This window comes from Hemiscyllium ocellatum, chromosome 24 (assembly GCF_020745735.1).
Source record: "Hemiscyllium ocellatum isolate sHemOce1 chromosome 24, sHemOce1.pat.X.cur, whole genome shotgun sequence".
Taxonomy (NCBI): domain Eukaryota; kingdom Metazoa; phylum Chordata; class Chondrichthyes; order Orectolobiformes; family Hemiscylliidae; genus Hemiscyllium; species Hemiscyllium ocellatum.
The window spans coordinates 29,422,312-29,449,411 of record NC_083424.1 but is presented as its reverse complement, the minus strand read 5'-3'; the positions used below and the strand labels follow the sequence as shown (position 1 = coordinate 29,449,411).

The 27,100-nt window shown below is 37.1% G+C and overlaps 1 protein-coding gene across 2 annotated transcripts; it reads left to right on the top strand.

Annotated features, from left to right (window-relative positions):
- Positions 1-25,757, top strand: vps33a (VPS33A core subunit of CORVET and HOPS complexes). Of its 2 annotated transcripts, XM_060844001.1 has the most exons (13): positions 1-116; positions 4,211-4,276; positions 4,802-4,929; positions 5,812-6,001; positions 10,349-10,465; positions 10,900-11,074; positions 14,501-14,694; positions 16,660-16,786; positions 17,130-17,197; positions 18,128-18,265; positions 22,192-22,329; positions 23,400-23,568; positions 24,749-25,757. In XM_060844001.1, exons 1-13 carry the CDS (start codon positions 15-17, stop codon positions 24,940-24,942), a joined length of 1,806 nt encoding a protein of 601 aa, XP_060699984.1. In that variant the 5' UTR covers positions 1-14; the 3' UTR covers positions 24,943-25,757. The 2 variants fall into 2 exon arrangements, with proteins under 2 accessions (XP_060699984.1, XP_060699985.1); XM_060844002.1 differs by lacking the exons at positions 23,400-23,568; positions 24,749-25,757 and adding an exon at positions 21,778-21,867 and having other exon boundaries at positions 22,192-22,282.
- Positions 25,758-27,100: the final 1,343 nt, after the last annotated feature.

Here is a 27,100-nt window from a genome sequence, read left to right as displayed (position 1 = left end):
TGACCCGGCTCAAGATGGCGGCGCACCTCAGTTACGGCAGAGTGGTTCTCAACAACCTGCGGGAGGCGGCGCGCAAGGAGCTGCGCGAATTTCTGGATAAATGTGAAGGCAGCAAGGTCCGCGGCGGGGATGGTGGATTTAAGAGGGCGGGGTGGTTGTGAGAACGGCCCGAGTCCTGAAAAGTCGGTGCTCCTGACCCACCCTCCACTTCCGGGGGACAGGGCGACCCTTTCCAAATTAAACCTCCAGCAGGAGAGTATCTCCCCAGGTCCATCTCAACCCCCCGGGGGGGCAGAAGCACTCGTCCCAGTATTAACTGCTGTAGGGCAAGGTGGCCCTTCCCGAAATTAATCCCCCCAAACCTTGGGGGAGAGAATACTTACCCCCCTCCCCCCCCCCCCCCACCTCGGCCCCTAAAATCTCTGGGGCAGGTGGACCTGTTGCAATATTCAAATCTCGATCCTGCTCGTATTAACCACACTGCCCAGTGGCAGGGGGACTTGTTCCAGTATTGCTACCTAAAAGCGTAGGGGGAGAGAAGGTGTTTTAACCCCAAACGTTTGCAGGAGGGTGACCTTGTTTCTATGAGTCTTGAAGGCAGATGACCCTTTCCGCATCAACCCCTTAAAGGCCAGAGGCAGAGGAGACTATTTCCAGTGTTGACCTCAAAAACCCAAGTGGAGGGGAGTGAGAGCAAAGTGTGACTCTTTCATATTAACCTTAAAACCTCAGGACCTGGATGATCCCTTCCATATTGAAGGGTGAACCTTTCTGTTTTAAACTCTGCCATCACCTGAGGGGCACTGAACCTTTCTATGTAACATCAGAGACATCAGGGCATTGCACGTTGTCCTGTACCAATTAATCCTCAGAAATCTGCTAATGGTCTGCATTATTATGAGAATACTGAACTAAACAATTGCTCAGCTTTTAGGATGATGGGTATGTGATGTTCATGATGAGCAATACTATTTGTGGTGTTATTAATTTTTCCTAATATTTTTAAAGATTCAATTGTTTTTATGAAGAGCTATTGATTTGTCAGGGTCCCAACACTCCTTTTGTGGTTTCATCTTAAGGAAATTAGTTTGTAGTGGTGTTAAGCAATCGCATTCATGATCTTTCTTCAACCACAAATATAATCTACAAAAACTGTAAAGTAATTTGTAAAGTTTTTGCCCCAGTTTGGATGTTAAAAGTAGATCAGTAGCATGGGGAGATCTGTGTTAGACTGACTTGCAAGACAGATTAAATGACAGATAATAATGATGCAAAGCAAAAGTGAGTGTTAATGGGACAAGTAAATAAATACCATATGATGTAATAGATGTAAATGACAACAGCAAAACCAATAGCAGCATCTGCTGTCTTTAAAAAGAAATTGAATTGTGCTTATGATTTGAACTCATTGAACTCTAATGTTGAATTTGGAAAATTGTAAAATGTTTAATTAAAAGATGACAAGCATGTGAACTTTATTGGACAATGTTGGTGGTCAAGAATTGAAAGGTCAGAGTGGAAGACTTAAAATGGCAAATGACTGGAAGCTTCTGGTTAGGTTTGTGGATTGAATGGAAATAATTGGCAAAGTCATCTCTTCGTGTTTGATTTTTACTACTGTGAAGTGCCATGCAATTTCTACAATGCTAAAGTTCCCATTGTAGATTGATTTATCACTGTAATTATTGTGTTATAATATTACAGAATATTACTTATCATTGAATCCTTGCAGTGTGGAAACAGGCCATTCAGCCCAAGTCCACGGCGACCCGCCAAAGAGTATCCCACCCAGCCCCATCCTTCTCCCCTATTACTCTACATTTGCCATGACTAATGCGCCTAGCCTACACGTCCTTGAACACTTTGAGCAATTTAGCATGGCCAATTCACCTAACCTGCACATCTTTGGATTGTGGGAGGAAACTGACACAGACACTACTTTCCTCATTCCTGATGAAGGGCTTTTGCCCGAAACGTCGAATTTCCTGTTCCTTGGATGCTGCCTGACCTGCTGCACTTTAACCAGCAACACATTGGGCGGCACGGTGGTGAGTGGGCGGCACGGTGGCACAGTGGTTAGCACTGCTGCCTCACAGCGCCTGAAGACCCGGGTTCAATTCCCGACTCAGGCGACTGACTGTGTGGAGTTTGCACGTTCTCCCCGTGTCTGCGTGGGTTTCCTCCGGGTGCTCCGGTTTCCTCCCACAGTCCAAAGATGTGCGGGTCAGGTGAATTGGCCATGCTAAATTGCCCGTAGTGTTAGGTAAGGGGTAATGTAGGGGTTTGGGTGGGTTTCGCTTCGGCGGGTCGGTGTGGACTTGTTGGGCCGAAGGGCCTGTTTCCACACTGTAAGTCTAATCTAATTTAACATTTTCAGCTCTGATCTCCAGCATATGCAGACCTCACTTTTTACTACCAGGTGCAAACTCCACACAGACAATTACCCGAGGCTGGAATAGAGGTCTCTGGTGCTGTGAGCCGCAGTGCTAACCTCTGAGCCAGTGTGCCACTTATGTTACTAGCACTTGTGTTATTCAATTAATCATGCTCACATCACTTCAGAGTAGAAATAATTTTTGTCAATGATTCTACCTTAATTGATATCCTTACACCTATAAAGATGCTGGATATGTTTGTACAAAGTTAAAACTCTCACAACACCAGGTTATAGTCCAACAGGTTTAATTGGAAGCACGCTAGCTTTTGGAGCATCGCTCCTTCATCGCCTGTACACCCTAGTCCAACACCGGCATCTCCAAATCATGGATATGTTTGTGAAATTTTAATAAAATACTCACCTAATGTGTTGTCTGGTTCGCTGAATATAACACTTAAGCTTTCTAAGCCTGACGATTCCTTACATTTTTAGTTCAAAAATGTGAGCAAAGTAACATGGTTCAATACTTAGTCTTGCAAAATTTCTCTCTTCCATTGTGACACATACTTAAAATTTTGTTTATTTCCTGTCATAATCAATCTTTATTGAATATCAGAACTCCATGTTCACTTTGTCCTTTTTGGTACTTAAAAATCTAATGTAATAATACTTTCTGTCTGATTTAATATTACTTTCAACAAATGATATGATGCCTCTATTTGCTCAGACAGTAATTATTTTTCTATAACTGCAAGTTAGAATGCTTTTAAATAGTTCGGAACATAAAGGAGCTAAAATAATGAATGACATGCCAACTCCTTAATATGTGTCTTTGCCTTTCTGTTTGTTGGATTGTCTAGCAATACTTTTAAAAACAAAAATTATAATATTTCTTGCTGCAAGATTCCAAAAAAAAGCTTGATAATGAAGTATATTGGAACATGGTACAATATGGAATTTTGTGGTAATCTGAAAATGCGTTGCTGGAAAAGCACAGCAGGTCAGGCAGCATCTAAGGAGCAGGAGAATCGACGTTTCGGGCATGAGCCCTTCTCCAGAATCATGCCCGAAACGTCGATTCTCCTGCTCCTTGGATGCTGCCTGACCTGCTGCGCTTTTCCAGCAACACATTTTCAGCTCTGATTTCCAGCATCTGCAGTCCTCACTTTCTCCTAGTAATCTGAAAATACACTTGTTTCCTCATGCTAATCATCTTTTAACTAGAAATAGTGATAGAAATAGTTTTTGTGAAAATTATGTGTAAACTTTAGAGTTTCCTTTTTTTGCTGTCTTTACTTAGACTGAAAAGCTGTTCTTTGTATTTTGAATTGTATCAGATGCTCTACTGTGCAAAGAAGTACAAGAACTCAACATTTTTCTCCTGATTTGAGAGGTGTACTGTTAAAAATATTTTTGGTACTTCATAATTTTAAACTGAGGCTAATTCACCAATGTCCTTTTAAGGAAAGAATCCTGCTGTCTTAACCTGATCTGGCCTATATCTCAGGCTAGTACCACACCATTATGGTTAACTTTTCAATGTTCTTTCAAAATAATCGAGAAAGGCACTTGGTTTTATTTTTCAAACCACTGTGTATGGGCAATATATGTCAATCTTGCTGTCAGAGTCCATATTGTGAAAGTTACACTTTTAAAAATAAAAATGAAGTTTAAGTTTTAAATGCCTGTTTTCTCTACTTCCTGAGTTACTGATAGCTGGATATTATTGGACGCGGATGATCTCTATGCTCCACGTGCAGGTACAACACCCTGTTGAGATTCCTGGACTTTGTAACTTTCTGGCACATGATTTGCTGTCTGCTTTTCTCATAGGCAATAGTTTGGGATGAGTATCTTACTGGACCATTTGGACTGATTGCACAGTATTCACTATTAAAGGTAAATGACTGCTTGTTTGTTTGCTAAGTTTTGGACAATTTGAATGACCAGTATTGATATGTTTTATTCTAAGAAATAAAATTTCTTTACATTTTTCTTGACTTATCTTCCCGAAAAAAGAATATTCATAATAGAGGTAGCTGTTGAGATTGGAAATTAACCCCTCTTCACTCTATAATGTAAGTTTTTACATAGGTAACATTTCTGTAAAATGGACAATTTAGGAATATTCAGCATTGCAGGAACTTATTTTGAAACAAGAATTTCAGCAGGTTGTTTTGCTATGAAGACAACAGTGCAACTAAATGTTTGAGTAATTCCGAGAATCTGTTTGTTTGGGTGTGCAATATTTCCTCTTTAATAAAAATCTTGAATTTTTAAAGAATAATATCCATCTCTGAACAAATTTATTTGCAGGTTTTTACGAATTAGCCTGGTTTCCCTAAGTTAATTTATGTAGCTTTTTCTCTTCAATCTTGAGGATAATGATACTTACAGTAATAGTAATGTTTAACAATCTTTCAGGAACATGAAGTTGATAAAATGTTTACCCTGAAGGAAGGGCATATACCTCCAGCTGAAGTCAAAAACATAATTTTCTTTGTGAGGCCTAGACTGGAACTAATGGACATTATTGCTGATAATATTCGTTGGTATGTGATTTTCACCTTTAAGCTGATTTTTTAAATTTAGAATTTTTCATTTTGTTTTTCTGTCAGTTGATGTAAGATGTTACAATGAATACACTGCTCCAGATTGGTAGTCTGATCTCTATGTAGCCACAGACACATGTTTAAACTGTTTTGATTGTTTCCTGTCAGATGGGTTAACAATTAACTCTACAAGCCAGTCATTTCAGTCAAAGTGTTTGGTTACATAAAGATATCAACAGACACCAGGCAGCATGCATCCTGGCTGCTTTTCAGTCGATGAATTGTGCACCTGTTAAAAAGATACTGCATCTAAAAGAAAAAATATGTTTCTGTTCTTCATCAAATTGAATACTTCAGTCAGTTGTTGGAACTGCTGGCCTATGAACTTCTTCCATTATTGGAAAAATAACCTCCCTGTCTGGTTTAAATACTGATATAAAAATAATTAAATTGTTGTTACTAATGCTGCTGTAACTGAATGACCATCTCTTAATTTCTAACTGAATATGCAAAGTTTTAGGGTAGTCACTCTCTCAATGATTATAAGGAATGAAAACTAGCGAGTAAGAGCTGAACTCATTTGCTTTGTTCTCAAAGATATTTGCACATATGTTTTGAGATAATATTAGATTGTTTGACTCTGTAAACCCAATGATACAAATACTGTATTTCCCCAGCCATTTTGATTTGAGACTGGGTAAAACACCTCTAGGTTTAATTAATCATTTTTTAAGATAACTAGCAAAGCATAATCACTTGCCACAGGAAAATAAGAATATGAAACCAGAATTGTAGAAGTGGGGCTTGAAATTCAGTGTAGTTTGGCTCTGTATGGTGTGAATTATTACCGGATGCATTCATTCTTAATTTCTTTTATTTTAGTGAGCACAAACATCATGGTCCTCCCAGAGATTTCCATATTCTGTTCCTGCCACGTCGAAGTCTCCTTTGTGAACAGAGATTAAAAGAACAAGGATTATTGGTCCACTTCACCCATATAGAGGAGTACAGCCTGGATTTAATTCCATTTGACAGTGATCTAATGTCCATGGAAGCTGAAAGTGCATTTAGGGTAATTGATTATCATCATATTTCCATTGCAGTCTCTCAGATTTTGCTTTAAGTATTGCATAAACTTATCTCTCTCGAAGTGAGCTTGTTGCAATTTAGACTTTTTATATTGTTTACTTGACTGGATAAACCAGTTATATTTTCCACAGTGTATTCTGAATGGCTTCTGATTGCATTATAGAGTTATAGAGATGTACAGCACGATCCAACCCGTCCATGCCGATCAGATATCCCAACCCAATCTAGTCCCACCTGCTAACACCTGGCCCATATCCCTCCAAACTCTTCCTATTCATATAGCCATCCAAATGCCTCTTAAATGTTGCAATTGAACCAGCTTCCACCGCTTCCTCTGGCAGCTCATTCCAAACACGTACCACCCTCTGTGTGAAAAGGTTGCCCTTTTATATTTTTCCCCTCTCACCCTAAACCTATGTCCTCTAGTTCTGGACTCTCCGACCCCATGGAAACGACTTTGCCTATTTACCCTATCCATGCCCCTCAATTTTGTAAACCTCTATAAGGTCACCCCTCAGCCTCTGACGCTCCAGGGAAAATAGCCCCAGCCTGTTAAGCCCCTCTCTATAGCTCAAATCCTCCAATCTTGGCAACATCCTATTACATGCAGTAATATGTGCAGTCTGTACAGTGGTCATTGCTAATGTGTTCAGTTGTGATGCCCATCAGGATAAAATTTAGCACTTGAACCTTATGTACAAATCAGAAGCTAAAGATCCAGATTTTGCAGTTAGTGCTGAAACCGGGTTATTTGCCACTGGCTGTATTCTGACAAATAGTCTGTTGAATGCAATGTGATTTCAACTTCTTGCTGCAACAAGGTTCCCCCCAGTTGAGACAACCAGCAAGGTATGTTCTGCGGTAAAGCTGTGCCCTCGAATGACTTTGAGTTGAAAAACGTCCCCTTCAGGTCATTCTTCAGCTCAGAGCAAGAGCATATTATGATTTTAAATAATTTTAAACTGTTTCAAACTTTTAAATACTTCATCAAACTTTCAGTGCCTCTGGGATCATCTTTGAGATATTGCTTTGCTCTTGAATAATAGTTCTGGATCCTCGTTGAATCCTGTAACTAGAAATACATAGAACAATGAAAGGAAAGAATGAACAGTATTTTTGTTTTAAAAAAAACACACACATACAACTGCAAATGCTGGAAATCAGAAACATAAACAGAAATTCAGTTCTGAAGAAGGGTCAGTGGACCCAAAGTGCAAAGTTTGTTTTCTTTCCACAAATGTTGCCACACCTCCTGTTCCTCCAACAATTTCCGTTTTTAATTCTGTGAAATAAATTTCTGCAAACTATCTTCCCCGTTTCTCCCAGCAAAAGCTGCTTCTGGCAAGAGGACAGTACCCTGCCATGCTATCAATTCCCCAGTATTTAAATGTTTAGTTTAGGTTGCATTAACAATTCTAAAGAAACAATAAAATGCTGAATGCATGCACTAACTTATGGCATTCTGCTGACACTGTTTGCTAGGTGCTCATTACTTTGAGCTCTCTTCCCTGCTTAACTGATTCTTCTCCTCATGTACCATGCCTTTCTGAACTTAACGGGAGAAAGTGTCTAGCTTTGAGAAATACATGCAAATTGTAACTTGTCAGTAAAGCTGCCACTTTTTGAGTGACTATAAATACTTTGTAGGAATAATCAGAAAATGGGATAAATATATGTTCTTTGAATTCATATCAAAAAAGTACGGAAATTAGCATAATTTTTACACCATACTCAACCATGTTGGTTTCAAATGTGAATTCAAATCATGATTGCCAAGTTATTTGCATGAAATACAAACTTCAAAACTACAGGCAAATAAAGTATTGATATTCAGTATATTTGTCATTCTTAACTAGCAGTCAGACAAAAATAAAACCATTCTTAAAGAACAGTATACTTTTAAAGCATTGAAGCATATTTAAACATCAAAAAGTTTAAAAATTCAGATATCAAACTAATCATTGCCACATTAGCTGTGAAGTTCTGTTTAAAACAGGACAGCTGGTTTCTCAGAAGCCATTTTGCGTTTTCAGTTCCCCAAAAGAAAATATTGGTTCGTGCTGCTTTAGATATACAACTATGGAAACTTTCTACTCAGTTTAACAAATAATTATGAAGAATAATTCAAAGAGCTATATATATAATCTGAAGAATTTGCGTTTGCTGAACCTGAATGGTCACATTACTCACTTCTATTTGAGATCAAGGCATACAATATACCAAACATGGTACAATAGTGTAGTATGCATTGCAAATGATCAAAATGCACACTATCAGATATCTGAGACAGTGTGAGAACATTAGGCTCGTAGGGAAAGCTCTCTGGCAGATCTCAAATAGAAGGATTACAAATGGTGTACTTGTTTTCTGAAAGCGCTGTATCTTAGTGGTACAATAAGAATTATAAATCCAAAATTTTTGTTTCTATCAGTATTTGAGGATCTGGTGAAAATTGCAGATCCTTCTCGCTTTCAGAGTTTGCACTGGATTTCTCTTGTAGCAATGAATTTTGTAATTTGTTCTTTGAATTCTCTCATAATCTATCCAAGGCTTCCATTTTTATAATTTATTGTGTCTTTGTAGTATTTTCTTCTTCAGTTGTCAGTTTTTTTTAAACAGCAACTGGATGATTGGATTGTAATTTGTAACTAACTGGAGCTTTATTGCCAGCACTTCTTAACAGTGCTGAGGGCCAGCTGTTATAATAACTACTCTTGCTGAAGTGTGATAAAGTTGCAATTAGGTTTAGCTGCCTTTTGTCCAATTTTTTTCTCATCAAGCTATTCAGAGATGTTATTACATGTCACAGGAGCAGGTGGGATTTGAACTCAGACTTTCTGATTTATGGGTAGGGACTCTACCACTCCTGTGCTTTTTTAAAGTTGCCTCTTGAGAGTCGATGGAATTTCTAATATCTAGAATATTATCCCTTTGTTAAAACTAAAGGTAACATACCTGGTTGAATAACCTGCTGACTCTGTTCACAAATCCATGAATAAATAGTTGGGGTGAGTTGTCAGAAGTTCTGAAGAAGGATCATTGGATCTGAAATGTTAACTTTGATTTCTTGTCATCGATGCTGCCAGACCTGCTAAGCTTTTCCAGCAACTTCTGCTTTTGCGTCAGAAGACCTATCGTCCTTGCATGATTATTTGCACAAGGCACCACTACTTTAGGGGGAAGTGGAAAGGGAAAAGCTATACTATTATTTTGGCTTTTTTTTGGGGTGAGGTGGGGGGCAAAGTGGAGAAATCTAGGGTCACAAAGCTGGTTCTTTTTTTATATAAAAGCTGTTCCTCTTCTCAAGGATATTGTATCCTTGTTTTTTTTTCATAGGGGTCATAACCACTCTCTGTTCCGATTAGTCTAGTTTGGTACAGAGTTTAAAGGATATTGAGAGGCCTTTTTGTTTATATGAGACTTCAAACCAAGTGGTCATGTTTTAGAAGTGACCTGTATAATGAAAGGGGGGTGGTCAGCTCTCTAGCTGAGCAGTTCAGTCCAGAACTAGTTGGAGTTCAGCAGTGGACTGTATGAACAGGCTCTCTGTCTTTCTGCACTTCTAACTTCAACCTGTAAGCATCCGTTTCATTTTTTTAAACTGTGTTTAAAGGGGTTTGCATATTGGGACTGTTGTGTATATTTGTAACAGCATAATTAGGTTTAGTTTGGATAGACTGAGTTCTGTAGGCGTTCTTTATTCTGTTCTTTGTATCATTGTGTAAATTTGTGAATAAATTACTGCTGTTTTAAAACCTAGTAGTCAACCTCGCGAACTTACTCCGGGTAATTCTCACTGTGCACTTACCAAAACAAATTGCAAAGTTATGATTTGGGTTGCCTGCTCAAGGATGTTTTGAGCAGTCTGGCCTAGTCCATAAGACTAGACACTAGCTAGAGTTGGTATGTATTGCTCCTGGACCACTACTTCTGACGGTATTCTAAGATCTGCTATGATCCATTAATAAACAGGAATATGTACTACATCTATTTTTGAGCTGTGTTGACAGTTATGGTGTTCTGGTTCAAAATCTACCATAGGTGGATTCCTAGCTTTCCTTACGAGCCTAATGTTCTCACACCATCTTAGATATCTGATAATATGCATTTTGATCATTTGCAATGCATACTACACTATTGTACCATGTTTGGTATATTGGTACATTTACAAATACTGTAGGGCCACTTATTTTAATATTTAAAAACTAAGTTTATAGTACTTCCAGGAGCCCAATGAAACAGGTGGGCTCATAAACAAATAACTGATCTGATTTATTAATAAGAGCCTTGTTTTACAAAAAAAATAAAGTTTTGTTGTATTTGCAAATAGGAGTGTTACCTAGAAAATGACCAGACCATCTTATTCAGTGTTGCCAAAGGACTGATGACTCTGCAAGCTTTGTATGGAACCATCCCACAGATATTTGGGAAAGGTGAATGTGCACGGGTATGTTCAAACTTACTCCACATTGCTTATGAATTATGTTCTTCAATGCTGAGAATACAATTTCAGGACGATAGCAAAAAAAGCATGAAGTCATCCAATCATGGCACCAAACACCTGTCATAGATGAGTGATTTATCTACTTTCAAAAATATCCCCCCCCCCCCCAACCACCACACACAAACCTTCCTAAACTGGAGGTGGTCTGTTATTTGAAGCTTGCCCAATCTCTTGGAATTGGTGTTTAATCAAGTCCTTTTTCCATACCTATTACTGTTGCTGATTTGAAATCTGCTGCCATTGGCTCTCTTTTGAAATTTCTCTTTGTTGTCATTTTGGAGATAAATATGGTACAAATGGATGGCAGTATGTTGAGGTGTCTATTGAGGAATGAAGGTGTAATTTGAAGTTTTGAAACCCTGATTGTTTCTCCACAGCTTGTAGCAAATATGATGCTAAGAATGAAGAGAGAATTTGCTGGGACTCAGAACCAGATTTTACCTGTCTTCGATAAACTCTTGTTACTTGATCGAAACGTTGACTTGTTAACGCCCCTGGCAACACAACTGACTTATGAAGGACTTATTGATGAAATATATGAAATTCAAAATAGTAAGTTCTTAAATAAAACTGCAAATGCTCCTCCACTTATTGTTCACGGCCAATTAAACATTTCATTCCTCAGGTGTTGCAAGAGATTTAACAGAAAATAGAATGTAAAGTATTTGGACTCTTAAGTGTTTAAGAATTCTTGCATGCATCTTGTATCCTTCATAGACACTAAATTTCAGAAGATTGTGTTGAAATTCGCTGTTTGTATCCTTTTTGTACTGAGCAATTTGGAAATGTATAACTGGTAATTGGAATTTATAGAGCATAAAATTCCAAGAGTTGCTTGATGGCACCTTTCAGTTTTGCTTAACACTGGAGAAGGATCTTATTGCAAAGTTTTCAATGCATCACTTCAAACAGTTTGGGGGAATCACTGAAGAGTGGTTCAAAAGATACAGTTATAGAAAAAGAGAAATGCTGCTGGGAAAACTGAATTACACTTGTTTGTGGAGGAGACTCTGTGAGGAGTTAGAATAGTTGGCTGGTTCTGCGCTGTTACTCAGGAAGGGATCTGACAAACTGGTATGTAGCTGTGTGTCCAAGTCAGGACTCCAGTCCTGAGGAGCTGAGAAGTAGGAAGGTCACTGGCTGTGGTACAGAAGAAGCAGTGGGGGAGTTGGAAGAAGTCGATGAGCATTACAGCTGAGGAGAGGGCTGCTAAAATGCCCACAGACAGTATTTGCTGTATGCCACTGATCAAGATTGGAGCTTGAGCGTGAAGAGCTGGAGTTATGTTTGTGAATGTATAGTGGTGACCGTTTGTGTCCAATTGAAGGAGGGTGAATGACCAGAATAGAAACTGTTGCAGGCAGTCTGTAACAGAGCAGCCCTTGAGAAGAGATTTCAAAGCCATACTGGCAAAAGTGAAGAGTTGTGAGCTTTTGAAGTTTCATGAGAGTTGATGACCAACCACATCATTGACCATTTTAGGGAATTGCTAAGAAATCTGTAGGGATCGTTCTGATTGTATTAGTTATTTGATGTGTGCTATCGGGTGTTCAATCTGTTCCCTGTCGTTACCATATGCTAATTCTGGATGTTAGAAGAAAGTTATCCATGTGTAAAGATTGTACTACTGTTCTAACAGCAACATTTTTTATTTCTTTTCAAAACCATGGAATTTTGTGGCTTTCGTAAGTCCCCTGAATCTGTGAATTTAAAAATAAATTACTAGTCCCCACTAAGTCATAACTTAAATTTAGCAATCTGGTCTGAGATCATAACAAATTTTAGCCATAGGGGTGCAAGTTATTTAATTTCATTGTCACTATTTAATTAAACTTCATTGAACCTCTAGAATTTTGCAAGTCGATATTCTGGTTGAAGATCTCCTGTTGATTCTGGGATAAATTCACTATAGTGTTGCTGAACCATACAGACCAGCAATGTCCCAGATTCAGTTATTGGTACTGAGTTAGCTTGTCACATCTAGTGGCAGCAAAGATACAACGAACCTTCGCATCTCCAGATCAACAAGGGTTCCTGCTCATTCCAGTGAGTTGAGCAATATTGCAAGTGGCGTATGGATGACAGTATCAGTTTCAACTGCAATATTTCCTCCCGTAAATGAATAGCCTGCTGATGCTCACTGTTTAAACTCTCATAATGAATGACCACAGTCAAGGTCCAGGAATTGATAATTTTTACAAGCACCCCCACTACTTCCTCCCTTGCCTTACTCCACGTATCCAGCCCTGAAGATTTATCAGCTTTTGAACACCACCGCAACCACTCTCAATCAGCCTTGGCAATTACTGATACTCAGTAAGGCTTTGGGCTTCAAGAAATCAGAAATCCATGCATTCAAACACTCTCCACAGATTTTGTCAGAGCAGATGTGTTTCTCCAGCATTTTGATTTTATTTCAGATCTCCAGCACACTTAGTTCTTTTAATTTATTCCTGAAATAAATACATTTTAAAAAATGCTTCCAGTAGAATACTTTGCCTCTCCAAGTGCTGTGTATAATTCAAATTAAGAAACCTCCGAAGAGAAAGTAGTGAGATTTGGAGCTTCTCGAGTTTCTGTGACCATTCTGATCCATGGATGAAAGTAAGCTATTTAAAGAAGATAATCACTTAAGTGCATCGTGTCTCCAGTAAAGCGCAATAAATTCAACTATTGATTGTGAATAGCTACGACTGTTCAAAGATGGCACATTTTCCAGTAGCTTGTTTGCTGTGTTAGGTGCAAGATGACATGTTTAGTCAATGAGGCAAAAGCCTGTTCTCGACAAGCAATTAAACAAATTATTAACTCCCATCAACACTTTTACCCTTAACTATGTCCTTGAATGATCTCAGGGATGGAAATGCAGGATAGCACTGATAAATTCTGCTCAAATGAAAATATCCAGTTATGTAATTATTGCCCACTTTGTCTTGCCTGATGGAAAATATCTAGATTTGGTTTTCAAATGCAAAAGCTAACCTATTAAAAACAGAAATGGTTGAATCAATGTGACATGATCTGGTCCTTTTTTTATATATAATATTATTATGTGTAAATCTGTTTTATCAAAATATAATTAATGCTTTTTAAAAAAGATTTATTGGTTAAAATGGATATAACTTCATAGATATGTACAACAGCAACTTGCATTTTGTATAACATTTTTGCTGTTGTAAAACATTTCACAACAGACTACATAAGCACATATGAGGACAATTGATTAAAGCGGTGGTCAGAAGAGAAGGTTTTAAGGAAATTCGTAGAGAAGTTTAAAATGGGAAATCTAGATCTTAGGACCTAGAAACTGAAGGGACATCTGCTGTTGGCAAAGTGATTATGGGCATGTGCAAGATGCCAGAAGTAGAGGAGTGCAAAGATCTTGGAGGCTTATAGGATTGGAGGGGACTACGCAAAGTGTAAAGAGTGAGGCCATAGACTTTTAATGTTCTTATATTCATCTCAAACATGGATGAGAATTTTAAAATTGTCCCAGACTGGTATTTACATTGGATTAACAAGCATGTGAGATGATATGTGATTGATCTTGGTGCGAAGTAGGAGATGCATAGTGAAGAGTTGAGCTCCAGTTAATGTAGAGTGGAAAATAGGCTGGTTAAGCAAGTATTGGAATAGTCATCATTAGAGTTTGAAAAGGCATTGATCAATGTCCCAGCATAGAATATTGATCAAAGCAGTGTCAGAAAATGTTGGGAGATGGAAATGATGTTATTGTTGAAAGCTCATCCAATCATTCGATTTGACAAGAGGCACAAGTAGTCTGGTTCAGCATCTCCTACTGCAGTCCTTCCTATCTACTGCTTCTTGAGTAGTTTGAGAGTCCTTGCTTTGCACTCTTCCCATCCTTACTTTAACCCAACTTAGTTGTCTTTTAGAAATGCGGTGGAATTGCACTTGACAGAGCTGTGTCATTTTCATGCCATTTAGGTTTGTGTTTGTAATCATTCTGTTTTCCAGCACATGTAAAGCTGCCTCCTGAGAAATTTGCACCTAAGAAGCAAAATGAAAGTGGCCGAGATCTTTCCAATGAACCTAAGAAGCTACAGTTAAACTCTGCTGAAGAACTCTATGCAGAAATCAGGGACAAAAACTTCAATGCAGTTGGTTCAGTTCTGAGCAAAAAGGCCAAGTTCATATCTGCTGCATTTGAGGTAATTCTTTCTTCAATCTGACATTGACTGTCTATTCAGGGGTATAGATTGTGTTTCACAACATTTAGGTGAAACATATATCTCTGCAGGTCAAAACAGTTAGCTTGATGGCTACAAAGCTGATTTGCGATGTAGAGTGATGCTGACAGTGTGTGTGTTAAATCCACACACTAGCTGAAGTTGTCACGAAGGACACTCCTTCTCAGCCTCTCCCCAAGCGGTGACCCTCCGATTAAACCATGGCTGGTCAACCCTCTCTGTGATAAGAGAGCAGCCTAAGGCCTGTTAAGACTATGGTGTTTTTATCTTTTCTAATCAATGAGGTCTTTTCTGGTACAGTTCTGGTTGCCCTTTTGTTGGAAGGATATCATTAAACTGGAGAATATTCAAAAAAGATTTACCAGGGTGTTGCTGAAATGGAGGGTTGAAGTTATAAAAATAGGCTGGGACTTTTTTCCACTGCAACACAGGATGTTGAGGGGTGATATTTATAGAGGTTTAAAATTCATGAGGGACATAGATAAGGTGATGAACAAAGGCCTTTTCCCTGAGGTGGGAGAGTTCAAAACTAGGGGCATATTTTTAAGGTGAGCGGAGAAAGATTTAAAAAGGACATGAGGGGAAATACACAGTAGTTCATGTGTGGAATGGACTGCCAGAGGGAATGGTTGATCCAGGTATAACTACCACTGTCTCACAGCTACCTATGAAGGAGAAGTGCTCCAACAGCTTTGTACTTCCAAGTAAACCTGTTGTACTATAACCTGGTGTTGTGTGATTTTTACCTTTTCACATTTTAAAAGACATTTTGGAGAAGTACATGAATTAGAAATATTTGGAGGGTATATGGGCCAAGCATAGGCAAGTGGGACTAGTTCCATTTGGGAACATATTGGCATGGAATGGTTGGACTGAAGAGTCTGTTTCCATGCAGTCTGACTCTAAAACTGGAAAAGAATATGACAATTCAGCTGACCCTTTTTTATAGTTAAAATTTTGAAACTTACCTGGACAAAAATTGATTCATTCACAAGCTTTTCAAGAACTTTGGTTTGTTAATTGGCGATGAATTATATAGGTTACATACTGTTGGTGCATGTGTATGGAAAGAATGTACTCCTATTTTATGTATATTTCAATTAAGTACCATTATATCTGATTTTAAATGAATATTGAATGTAGCACCAGGAACTGAAAAAAAATCATTACATTTCTAACACCAGAAGTTACACCTCCACATTTTCTAAGTGTTCATTAACACCTCCATGTTCAGACTTGCCCAATCTCTTCAATCTACCAGTGTTTCCATTGTGAAAACAGTCCACAAGATGCATAAGACTTAAAATTCATAAAGGAGCTAATATTGCAATTGATTTTAAAAACAAGAACATGGTATAATTTTTAGTCTGCAATTGATCACTTAAGTAGATTTAGAAGTATTATGCCTCGTTTGTACAATATCAGGAATCATGAGATACAGCCAGGAGCTATTACGAAGGCTACCAATACCTCTCTGATTTGACTCTGCTACAAATCAGAAATCAGGACAAATCTGTGAGCTGTGGACAGATTTTCTGTTCAAAGCCTTGTAGAAATTGTTGCTATTGTTAATTGGTAAAGTTTTGTCAATACCTTCATTACTGGGACAGAGCCAAATGTCATCCAGAAACTCAATTATTTTCTAATACAGTAACTTTTGATCTAATACCTGCTTTTAAGGTGGTAAACCTGGACAGGCAAAGTCACCCAAGATAGATAGGTGATCTTAAATGATTATTACATTAGTGATAGAGGCACACACAAGGAAGAGGTGGCTTTTTTGGAAGGAATGGTGTGGTCTGAGGAAAACGATAAATACAGGAATAGAGGAAGTCTATTTAGAATAAGTAGAGATATGTGTTTTCATTTGAAATAGTTGTCTCAAAATTGGTTCATAATTGTTAAAACCAGAATCATTTCTTGCAGGAAAGACATAATGCAAAAACTGTAGGTGAAATCAAACAGTTTGTGTCCCAGCTTCCACACATGCAAGCAGCAAGAACCTCACTAGCTAATCATACATCTATTGCTGAACTCATCAAAGACATTACAGGTAAAGCTCTGAAATATTTGATTATATAAATATATAATATTCCAATTCCTCATCTGCTTTGCTTCTAGATAGCAATGGTTTGAGAGTATGAAAAATGGGAACAGGAATAGGCTCTGCAGCCACTCAGTTCTGTTTTGCCATTCAGTGGGATCGTGGTTGGTTTTCAACTTCAACCACTTATTCCCAAACAATCCCTTTTCTCCCCTGATTTCCTTAGATCCTTGAACTTATCAATTTCATTCTTAAGTATAACAGTTTTGAAAAATCAAACAAATAAACTAAATTATAAATCTGCAGAGCTGCAAGTCGGTGTCTTTTAATTGCTGTAATTGTTTATGTTCAGCATCAGAAACATTCTTTGACAAGCTGACTGTGGAACAAGAATTTATGTCTGGGATTGATACTGACAAGGTAATAACAAAACCGTAGTTTGTTGTTTTTGAAATGATTTACACTTTTTTAAAATTTGTATCAAATAGCTGCATTAGCCAGTTGCCATTACGTTTATTTTTAAAATTTAAATCTATACCTAATTATAATGAAGAGAAGGTGATGGCCTAGTGGTATTATCGTCGAACTGTTAATCCAGTGACCCAAGCAATGTTCTGGGGACCTAGGTTCCAATCCCATTATGGTTCAAATCCCACCATGGCAGACAGAATTTGAACTCAATAAAGATCTGGAATTAAGAGTCTAATGGTGACCATGAAATCATTGTTGATTGTTGGAAAAACTCATCTGGTCCACTCATGGTCTTTTTGGGAAGGATGCTGGTCTTTCCTGTCTGGCATACATGTGACTCCAGACCCACAGCTATGTGGTTGACTCAAGTGACCTTTGGGCAATTAGGGATTGGCAAAAATCCCTAATTGGGATCCTGGGATTCCCTCATCCTGGGAATGAATTAAGAAAACGTCCTTAACCGTTCATGCTTTTAGTTCAAGTATCTACTAGAAGACATTCTATTTTATTTAAAACACAGTAAAGGTTTTTGACGTTTTGAGATTTTTTGCACTGAATTAATTTAAATACATTAATAAAGCTTGCAGAGATTTATCTGAATTATTTTTGAGTTATATGTTGGGTGGGTAAAATTTACTGTTTCATTTTTGATTTGTAGGTAGCCAGCAAGGTATTTATTTTTTTTAAATACATATGGACTCTGATACTGTAATGCTGTTAAATTGTGAGACTTCAGTGAGTATTTGTTTAGAAAAAGTGAAACTAATTACATTTCTTTACTTTCTAGCCAACTGACAATCAACTAATCTGATAATCAGAGTTGACTTGAGTTTACATAAGTGGAACTGCCTCACATACGTGTTGCTTTTCTGTCCACAGGTTAACAGTTACATTGAAGATTCCATTGCTCAAAAAGAACCTCTGATAAATATTCTGCGACTTGTTTGTATGCAGTCAGTGTGTAATAATGGCCTGAAACAGAAAGTCCTAGACTATTACAAGAGAGAGATTTTGCAGGTTGGACAAAAGTAATTAATTTACAATTGTAGTTTGTTTAGGTAAAGTCTGCTGAAATTTCAGAGCCACTTGATTTTATTCACAGTCTAATTGAATTTTAAAAATTTATTTTTAAATTTATTTAAGGCACATGTGATAACTCGAATGTTTTGCAAATCAAAATTGCATGTTGGACTGAAAGTAAAAGTTCTCAAGTTATAAATAAGTTTAATTTGATTTGCCATAAATGGATGCTAGTACAGTAACAATTACAATGCTTAGTAAGTTGCTAAATTCGCCAGTGTATTCGATCATTAAAATTATGGGATTCTTTGAAAACTCACAGCTTTTTAGGTTCACGACAACAAGGCAGTTTATTTTGTTGACCCATGCTTCCAAGGTCCAAAACTTGGAAAACTCATTTGTTAACCTGTTGGTTTGGTGTGTTACAGGACAAATTGAGAGTTTCAGATTGGGACAATCAATAGGATACCATGCTATTCTGATCATTCTCTTGGTTGGAACAAAACCATATATTGATGAGTCAAAACTTTCAGGCTGTGCTTAATTTAAGTACTGTAAAATGTATTTATTTTGCTTCAGCATAAAGTTGCAATTACAGCACTTAAACTGGAAAACAATTTGCTGTAACCAAAATTACAACACATCTGGAATTATATAAGTCTTTTAATTAGTCTTGCAATGTTATTACATCAGTTCTTTGTCTTCAACAAATGCTGTCTCTCCACTGTGCTGTGAAACTAAATAATGAAACAAGTAAACCAAATATGTATGAAAAGTTTCTGATCCAGAGACCTTCAGAATAAAGACAGATATTTCAAGATACATAAGCATCTTCAACAGCTCAGTAATCTCTATTAATTATTTCTGTCACCACAGTTAGATTGGGGATGAAAATCAACTTGACTTAACTACATTACCTTGAAGATACAGTCTATGCAATTTTTTTGGTCTGAGAAGTCTACACTCTTTGCAAAACATTTATGCATCAAAAAGCCACAGGATATCTTGCAGGCTAAAAAATTTCTGTGTTGTTGATTAATGCCATAGGAATTACAGATGGATTGTAGATTGTCACTTAGTTTATAGAAGGAGTAGGGGATAAATCTAGAATTATTTTTGTTTCTAAAAATGCAGAGAAATAGAGCAATCAATCCAATTACTCATCATCTAATGGGTCCCTGGGCAAAGACATTTGTCTCTTTTGCTGTCTTGGTTTTATTAGTAACTGACTTTTACCTATGGTGTTCCATTTGTGGAAGAATACAAATTTCAAAGCATTCTCTCCACATGGAGTCATACAGTGTGGAAACAGACCTGTTGGTCCAACTTGTCCATGCAGACCATAATCCCAAACTAAACTAGTCCCAACTATCTTGGCGCATATCCCTCCAAATAGTTTGTATTCATATATTTGCATAAAAGTCTTTTAAACATTATAACTATACCTTTGATCAATGGTCTTTTTTCCCCTAAAAGAAAGAGCTTGAGTTATAACTTCTCAGTTGGGTGCCACACTTTTTAAAAATTCTTTTTCTCTTTCACTAGTGCTTTTATAAATTATTTTAATTAAAATATATTGTATCAGTGAAGAAACTGAGGCTACTCTGGCATTTTCGGTAGATAATATCTGATTTTCTGAAGTTGAGTCCTTGGGTTGCTCCAAATTATTCTAGATGTGGAAACATTGCACAAACTAATTAAGTCAGCCATAGATATCACCCCTTTCTTTGAAATGATGACTGATTCCATATTATTTGTGTTCACTATAATGTATCAACTTTTGGATTTTGTTGTCAAAAGCTGAATGATCTAAAATCATCCAGTCAGGTGGATATCAGCAGTACTCCATAAAGCAAGAGAGAAAAACATAATCTTAATTTGAAAGAATGTAGTTACATTTCTCAACCACCTTCTTCACATTTCCCATGCATAATTTGCACAAATATGTTTTTGTGTACAGTCTGTCTGGCTGGTTTAGTGATGATAATTACCTTCTCAAATTCACCCATGTTTTTCAGCCTTTCATGCTCTCCTTTAAATATGATAATGACAGCCAATGACTCAGCAGCACTGTTCCTGATTTTGCACTTAAAATGAACATAGCAAGTCTGAGACTTGCCTGGTGACGTTGCCAAAATTAGCTGTGATAGGAATGATTCTCAAGGTCCACTCATTTTCTGCTGACAAACACCTTGCTTCCACCAAGATCTGGCCAAAAACAATCTTTAAGACCTTCCTCTGGGGTTTCCATGATTAGGCTTGACCTTCACCTTAATATGCCATTGCTGAGTAACAGGAGCAGCACTAGCTGCAACAAAGGACAGCGAGATCACATTTAAAGAGGATGTAGTACATAGTATACTATCACTTCCTTTTTTTCCTCCTCCCACTTCTCCCCACCCACACCATGATGATGAAATGTACAAATCCAAAGAGGATCTGACTAAGAAAATGTATACAACTGCACTCCAAAGGGGCTCCTCTTTGGCAATGAAGTTTTAAATTCTGCTTTTTTTAATGATTTGTTCAATGTTAGATGAATGAACCAGGCTACAATACAGTCATCTTATTTCTAATAATAAGAGACTGATAATGCTTCAGTAAACTCCTTGCCTTTCTTCTCAAAGGATAAGAGTTGCTTTTAAATAACTCCACTAGCTGGTCAGTTGTGGATAGGGGGGTGGGGATTTGGTTCGCTTAGTCAACTTTGTGGTGTTGCGTGATACCAATAGTGCGGGTTCAATTCCTGCACTGGCTAAGGTTACCATGAAGATCCAGCCTTCTCAACCTCACCAGCACTCACCTCGGGTTAAGCTCCCCACTGATCATATGTTTCCAATGAGAGGACAGCAGTATGGTCCTCTGAAACTATGGCGACTTTATCCTGTTGTGGGCGCACTGTGTAGCATAATGTTTCCTATAAGAATGGGAGGAAAGCTAGAATTTGAATTAGAGAGAGAGAGATAGTATAGGAGAATTAAAGTAAGAATTGTGACAATTTTAAAGTGGAGGAAGGAGTTTTAGGATCCTGCTTACTTTTAATTTGTATTAAAGGAGCTGTCTGATTGTAATGTAAGACACCAAGTGTCAAAGGTACTTATGGGCAATAAATGCTGGTCAGGTAGGTGGTGCCCACATTCCTTTGAAGATGATAAAAGACACACTCCCTGCACCCTGAGCCTGACATTGCCAAAGCAGTACTGAATTGTAAAGCATTAGCTGGATTTGTTTGTCTTTTTAACAGTGTATACCAGTACACTTAAAAAAAAAGCAGTGACTGTTGAATGTTACTTGCCAGTTGATGAAATCATTGAATCTGGTTTTCTGATCTGTAGCCCTTACAGTACACTTAAGGGGGTTTACCAATGCATATCAGTGCTGTGCTCATGCAGATGTCATAAATGTTATTTCTGGCAGTTTATTATTTCTGTGGTTTTGTTTCCTCCTGGCAATCTTCAAAGATTGGAGTCTCTAAAAGTGTTCATGATTTCTCTGTCCCTGTATTCCAGGCCACCGTGTGTCTTATTTGTGTGTTAGGCCCAATGGTTTCTCCTGCAGACGTTAATGAAAAATATAACACAGAGTGAAAATAACCACAGGTCAGTGAGTGATCCAAGCACCGCTATTTAATTTATCTGTCATTCTGCTGCTGCATTCTTTCAGCCAGAATTTCTTTAATAATAGGCTGTAGTCAAATTTTCATGTACCCCAGCAGACAGCACTGTTTATGCCACCATTGAATGCGCATCACTTTCCACTAACCTGACAGTGACACAAGACACTGCAAGAGAAATCATTGATATGTAGCAAGGAGAGTTTTGGGATATAAACATTTGGGAGTTTGTAGTTTTGATTCAAACAAAAGGACATTAATTTTCTCTTGGTTTCTTTCCATTACTAATGTGTTGTGTTTTCTATTTTAGACATATGGTTATGAGCACATTTTAACCCTGAATAACCTAGAAAAGGCTGGTTTACTGAAACCTCAGACTAGCACCAGGAATAATTATCCAACCATAAGAAAAACTCTGCGCCTTTGGATGGATGACATCAATGAACAGGTTCGTTGTTTGAATCCTCCTTTGATGTGAATAACAAATGTTAACTTCAAATTGGTTTGAAAATAAGAATTTTAACATTAATATACTGCTTTTGTTTTGAATAAATTGAAATTACTCCTGCTATAATATTGATGAAGGATATGTCCTTTTATTTTTCACAACATTCTTAGTATCTGAATGAGTCTATAGAGGAAACTCCCCAGATCATATGCATGGAAATGAGATTACTTCATTAGACAAATCAACATGTAAAATTCTGACATGCTGCGCTATCATGTGAAACTTTCAACATCTTTTTGTTTCATTTTTAATAAAGAGGCCTGTCTTTATCAAATAAATGCATCTGTACTAGCAGAATTATTGGTGTACATTTGCAACATACTTCCTGTAGGCAGTAGATGCTTGGTGAGTTATAATACTACTTCCCATTGTTGGTTTCTCTCCACCTTTTTACTCCAGACTTCTCTTGAATTGCTTAAGCTGATCAGATGCATCAGAATGGAAATAGAGGATTGTGTATCTTTCATGGTATAAAGTTCTGTAGTGGTATCAGTGAATGACTGGTTGGTTTATGTAATGGTCTGAGAACTGGTGTTTCTGGAAGTAGTGATGGTTATTGCTTAATTGTCATATTAAGCAATATGACAATAATATTCAATAAATTCAATAAAGCCTGCAAATATTTACTGGAAGTTGAGGTTTCTGACATATGTTGGATCTATTCTTATTGCCAGCTCCTTCATCTTAGTTTTGCTTTTGATTATTGCAACAAAGGTTAATAGACTTGAGCTGGCTTCTTCAATTGGAATACATTGTTTTCAACTGATAACCCAAGAAGAGTCAAGTTTTTACAAGTGTTTTTGTTTTCCAGTTTCCTTGTTGGCTAAGTGTTTGATCAAACAATAATGGTTATGTTCAATTGAAATCATTTAATATAATGTAACAATACAGTTACATCATTTGAACATTGTCTGGCAGTAGAAAATCAAATATATTTTCATGCCTGAGTTTAAAGTTCCTTAAAATGCTCATTAAAAGGTATGATGTAATTTTAAATTTTAATATTCCAGAATCCCAATGATATATCTTACGTGTACAGTGGTTATGCCCCTCTAAGTGTGCGGTTAACACAGTTGCTAGCTCGTCCTGGGTGGAGGAGCATTGAAGAAGTCTTAAAGATGTTGCCAGGACCTCATTTTGAAGAAAGACAGCAACTGCCTTCTGGATTGCACAAAAAACGTAAGCTTGCAATAAGTTCTTGTTTCAATAACTTCTCTAACCCAAGTGTTCCCCAAGACAATTAAGAACTATCGAACAAAGTATATCACTGAGTCACCCAGGCAAAGTTTAAGCAAAAAGACAGGGCTTTGAAAACTGAAGATAAGCCATCAATCATAAAGCTAAAATAAGTGATGCTCAGGAAGCTGAAAATGGAGCATTAAAGATATCTAACAGAATCAGGTGATTGAAGCAGATTAGAGATCGGGTGGAAGAATTTGTAAACAAGGGACAACTGCATATTATGACTTTTCTAGATAACTGTTTTAGGACTTTCAAAACTAATGTGTTGCTTTACCAAATTACATTGATAAACAGGTTTTGATGGGGGCAGAGGACTCGGTGTGAGTAAGGATGTGGCTAGCAAAACATTGAATGACCTCCCAGTTTACAGAGAGGAGAAACTAGTAGGCCAGCAGGAATGCATCAGAATAGTTAAGTCTAGAGGTAACTAAGGTATTGAAGAAGGGGAGGAAATTTTGAAATAGTTTATTACTATTATGATTCAAATATTTTTGGGGTGTGCTTAAACTTCACTGCTGAGAAGTTTTTTTTTTAAATTTCACATTAAGCTATGTGTAGTGGTCGATAGTGCCACAGAAATAATGAGATTTTCTGGTGCTGCAGCTGCCAGAAGGCTGTTTCAGAAATAGATTTATCATACCAATCTATAATCGCAACATAAATACACAAACACTTCTCCTTTCACATTTCAGGAATACCCAGTCCAATTCAGGGAAGTGAAAGTACTAAAACAGTTATCTAGAACAGTCAAAATATGCAGTTGTCCCTTTCTCTGTTCACTGTATCTTCCAACACTGTGCACAAACGATGGTTCTAGAAATAAACTACAATAATAGATTTATTGCAGCAACTCATTACTTTCTTGTGAAAACATTCACTAAGTATACAAAGGAAAGAATTTCAAAAATAGTATGTTCTACCATGTGGTTTTGTTCTTCGGAAGTACATTTTCCTTTTAATTTTGAATAATTCCTTTTGTGGGTGCAAAAGCAAGTGGGAAGTCATTATCTGAAATCTGCTTGGAGGACTAGGATCAGAAACTAATGAAGAATGAAATATATATTGTTCAAAAAGCTGCTGAGCTTCTAATCTGTGTCTTTTCTCTCCTGATCTTTAGGTCAACAGGGAGAGAACAGAGTTACTCTGGTGTTCTTTCTTGGAGGTGTCACTTATGCTGAAATTGCTGCGCTTAGATTCTTATCTCAGATGGAAGAAGGAGGTACAGAATATATTATAGCGACTACAAAACTGATAAATGGAAAAAGCTGGATTAAATCTATGATGGACAAGTTAGAGCCATCTCTATTCTGAAAAGACAATGTGATGGACAGTATTCGTCAAGATGAGGATTTTGAAAATGTTTATTGACCCCAAGTGTGTTTGGAAAATATGACACTGCTGTAACATGTTTCAGTTGAGAAACTAAATTGAGCACAGCATGGGGCACGAAACAAACTTCAAATGTGATATTGGTCAATATTCAGCTGCATTGGCGCTTCTGAGCCATGTTTTCATTCCTTAGTTGGAGTAGTACATGAAACCAGAACGCTTAGGTATTCATTGTATTTTAGAAGTTACATGACAACTGCCTAAAACAAGTTTCTATGTTGGAAGAATTTGATCATTTGTGCCACTGAATGGATTTAACTTGCATACAGACTTTGCACAAAACTGCATTTTGGTGCACTCTGAAATCTGAAGTGATTTCTTAACACTAGCATATGTAATGTATGGTTATAGTACATGCAAAGTCAATGTGCATAATATATCCTATGAAGAACTCAAGTGCTTAGTGCAACAGTGTAGGAACTTAGAACAAGAGAGGAAGTGTCAACAAATGTGCATTATTTGTGCTTGCTTACAAAATATTATGCTTTGAAGCTTTGTTATACTGGTAAAGTTCATGATTGAAATTTCATTAATCTCCTGTTCTGATCTCTGTTGCCACATCTAAAAGAATATTAAAGCTTTGTTATCCTGTGAGGGCAAAACTAAATCTGAAAACTCTGGCCTTTTCAATTTTACTTGGGATATGCTGGTCTGTTTATTGAATGGTTTGCGTAGTTTCAGGAAAAATTGTATCATATCAATATTCCATATTCTATATATGTGAAATGTGTCAAAACTGTACCATTTTTATTTAAATACAATCATTGGGCTTTATACTCTTATGTTGCTGTAAATCAATTCAGAACATTTTGTCTATACGACAGAAAAAAAACAATTGTTTGGGAAGTTTAAATCCCATGTGAAATATGTTTCTTTGTTCAGAGAACAGTCAGCAAAATACATGCAGTGACTTCTCCCATTCAAATACTGTTCCTCAATAAGGAGGATTGAACAATAATATTTTGAGTAATATGAATGAAGTAACTTACATTATGGGCTGGTATGTGTGATAGATCAGATGAAGCCCCCTCAAAATATATTAAGAAGATAGCCCAGACCCCAACTCTTTTTTAAAAACGTGTTGTGGTTCCAGATGCAATTTGGTTGGTTAAACTACTTGCTTTATTTTAAGCAAAACTCACTTAATTTTATACTACAGTTAAAATAGACAAAATAAAAATAAGATGGCTTATATGTAATTATAGAAATACTTAAAATAATAATATATTAACTACTTATAATTCACTGTTCCAAGATAGTAAAATTCCATATACACACTTTGTTAAGAAAGACAAATTCAGTAAAATGCATTGTCTCATATGTAATTCTAGCAGCAGGAAAAGAACCCCAGCTTTTAGCTGTAACAGAGAGGGGACAAAGAGCTTCCACATCCAGCTTCAAACCCCAGAAATCACTGCTTCGGATCTAAAACAAAAACTCCCAGTTTTGTGGGAACTTGATCCCACCCATTGTGAACCACTTATGGATGTGTAAATAATTGGGTCCTGGTAATGTGTCACCTTTTTAAATAAGTTTTTTTTTGTACTGTTTCTCTTTGAATAATAGTTAACAGTTCAATAGTTCTGAAGTACACCACCTCTGAAAATTGAACAACACTTATTTAGTGTCTCTGTTATTCATTGAAGTTTGCTTCACTCATTCACAGACTATTGCTAATTATTTTTTGGTTTGGACCTTTTTTCTAAACTCTGGTTTAGCCCTACAAGTTTAAAATGTGTATTTGGGGTGCACTTCTCACAACAAATTTCCTTTTTAGATTTATATTGCAACCGTAATAAAAATTATTATATCTTGCCATGAGTGACAGTGAGGTAGAGCTACAGTGGATAGCAACCTACATGTAGAACTTGGTGTTTTTGAACGTTATCTGTGAGGGGTAGTTGAAAAATAGAGGGAGATTGAAGTGCTAATACCGCAGGAGGGGAGAAAGAAGCCATAACCAGTGATTCTCTGGTTATGAGTGGAGAGACAGAAATTGAATTGAAACCAAATGCTGGAAATACTTTGGTTAGACAGCATCTATGGAGAGGAAAAAAAACCAATGATCTTTAATGAGAAC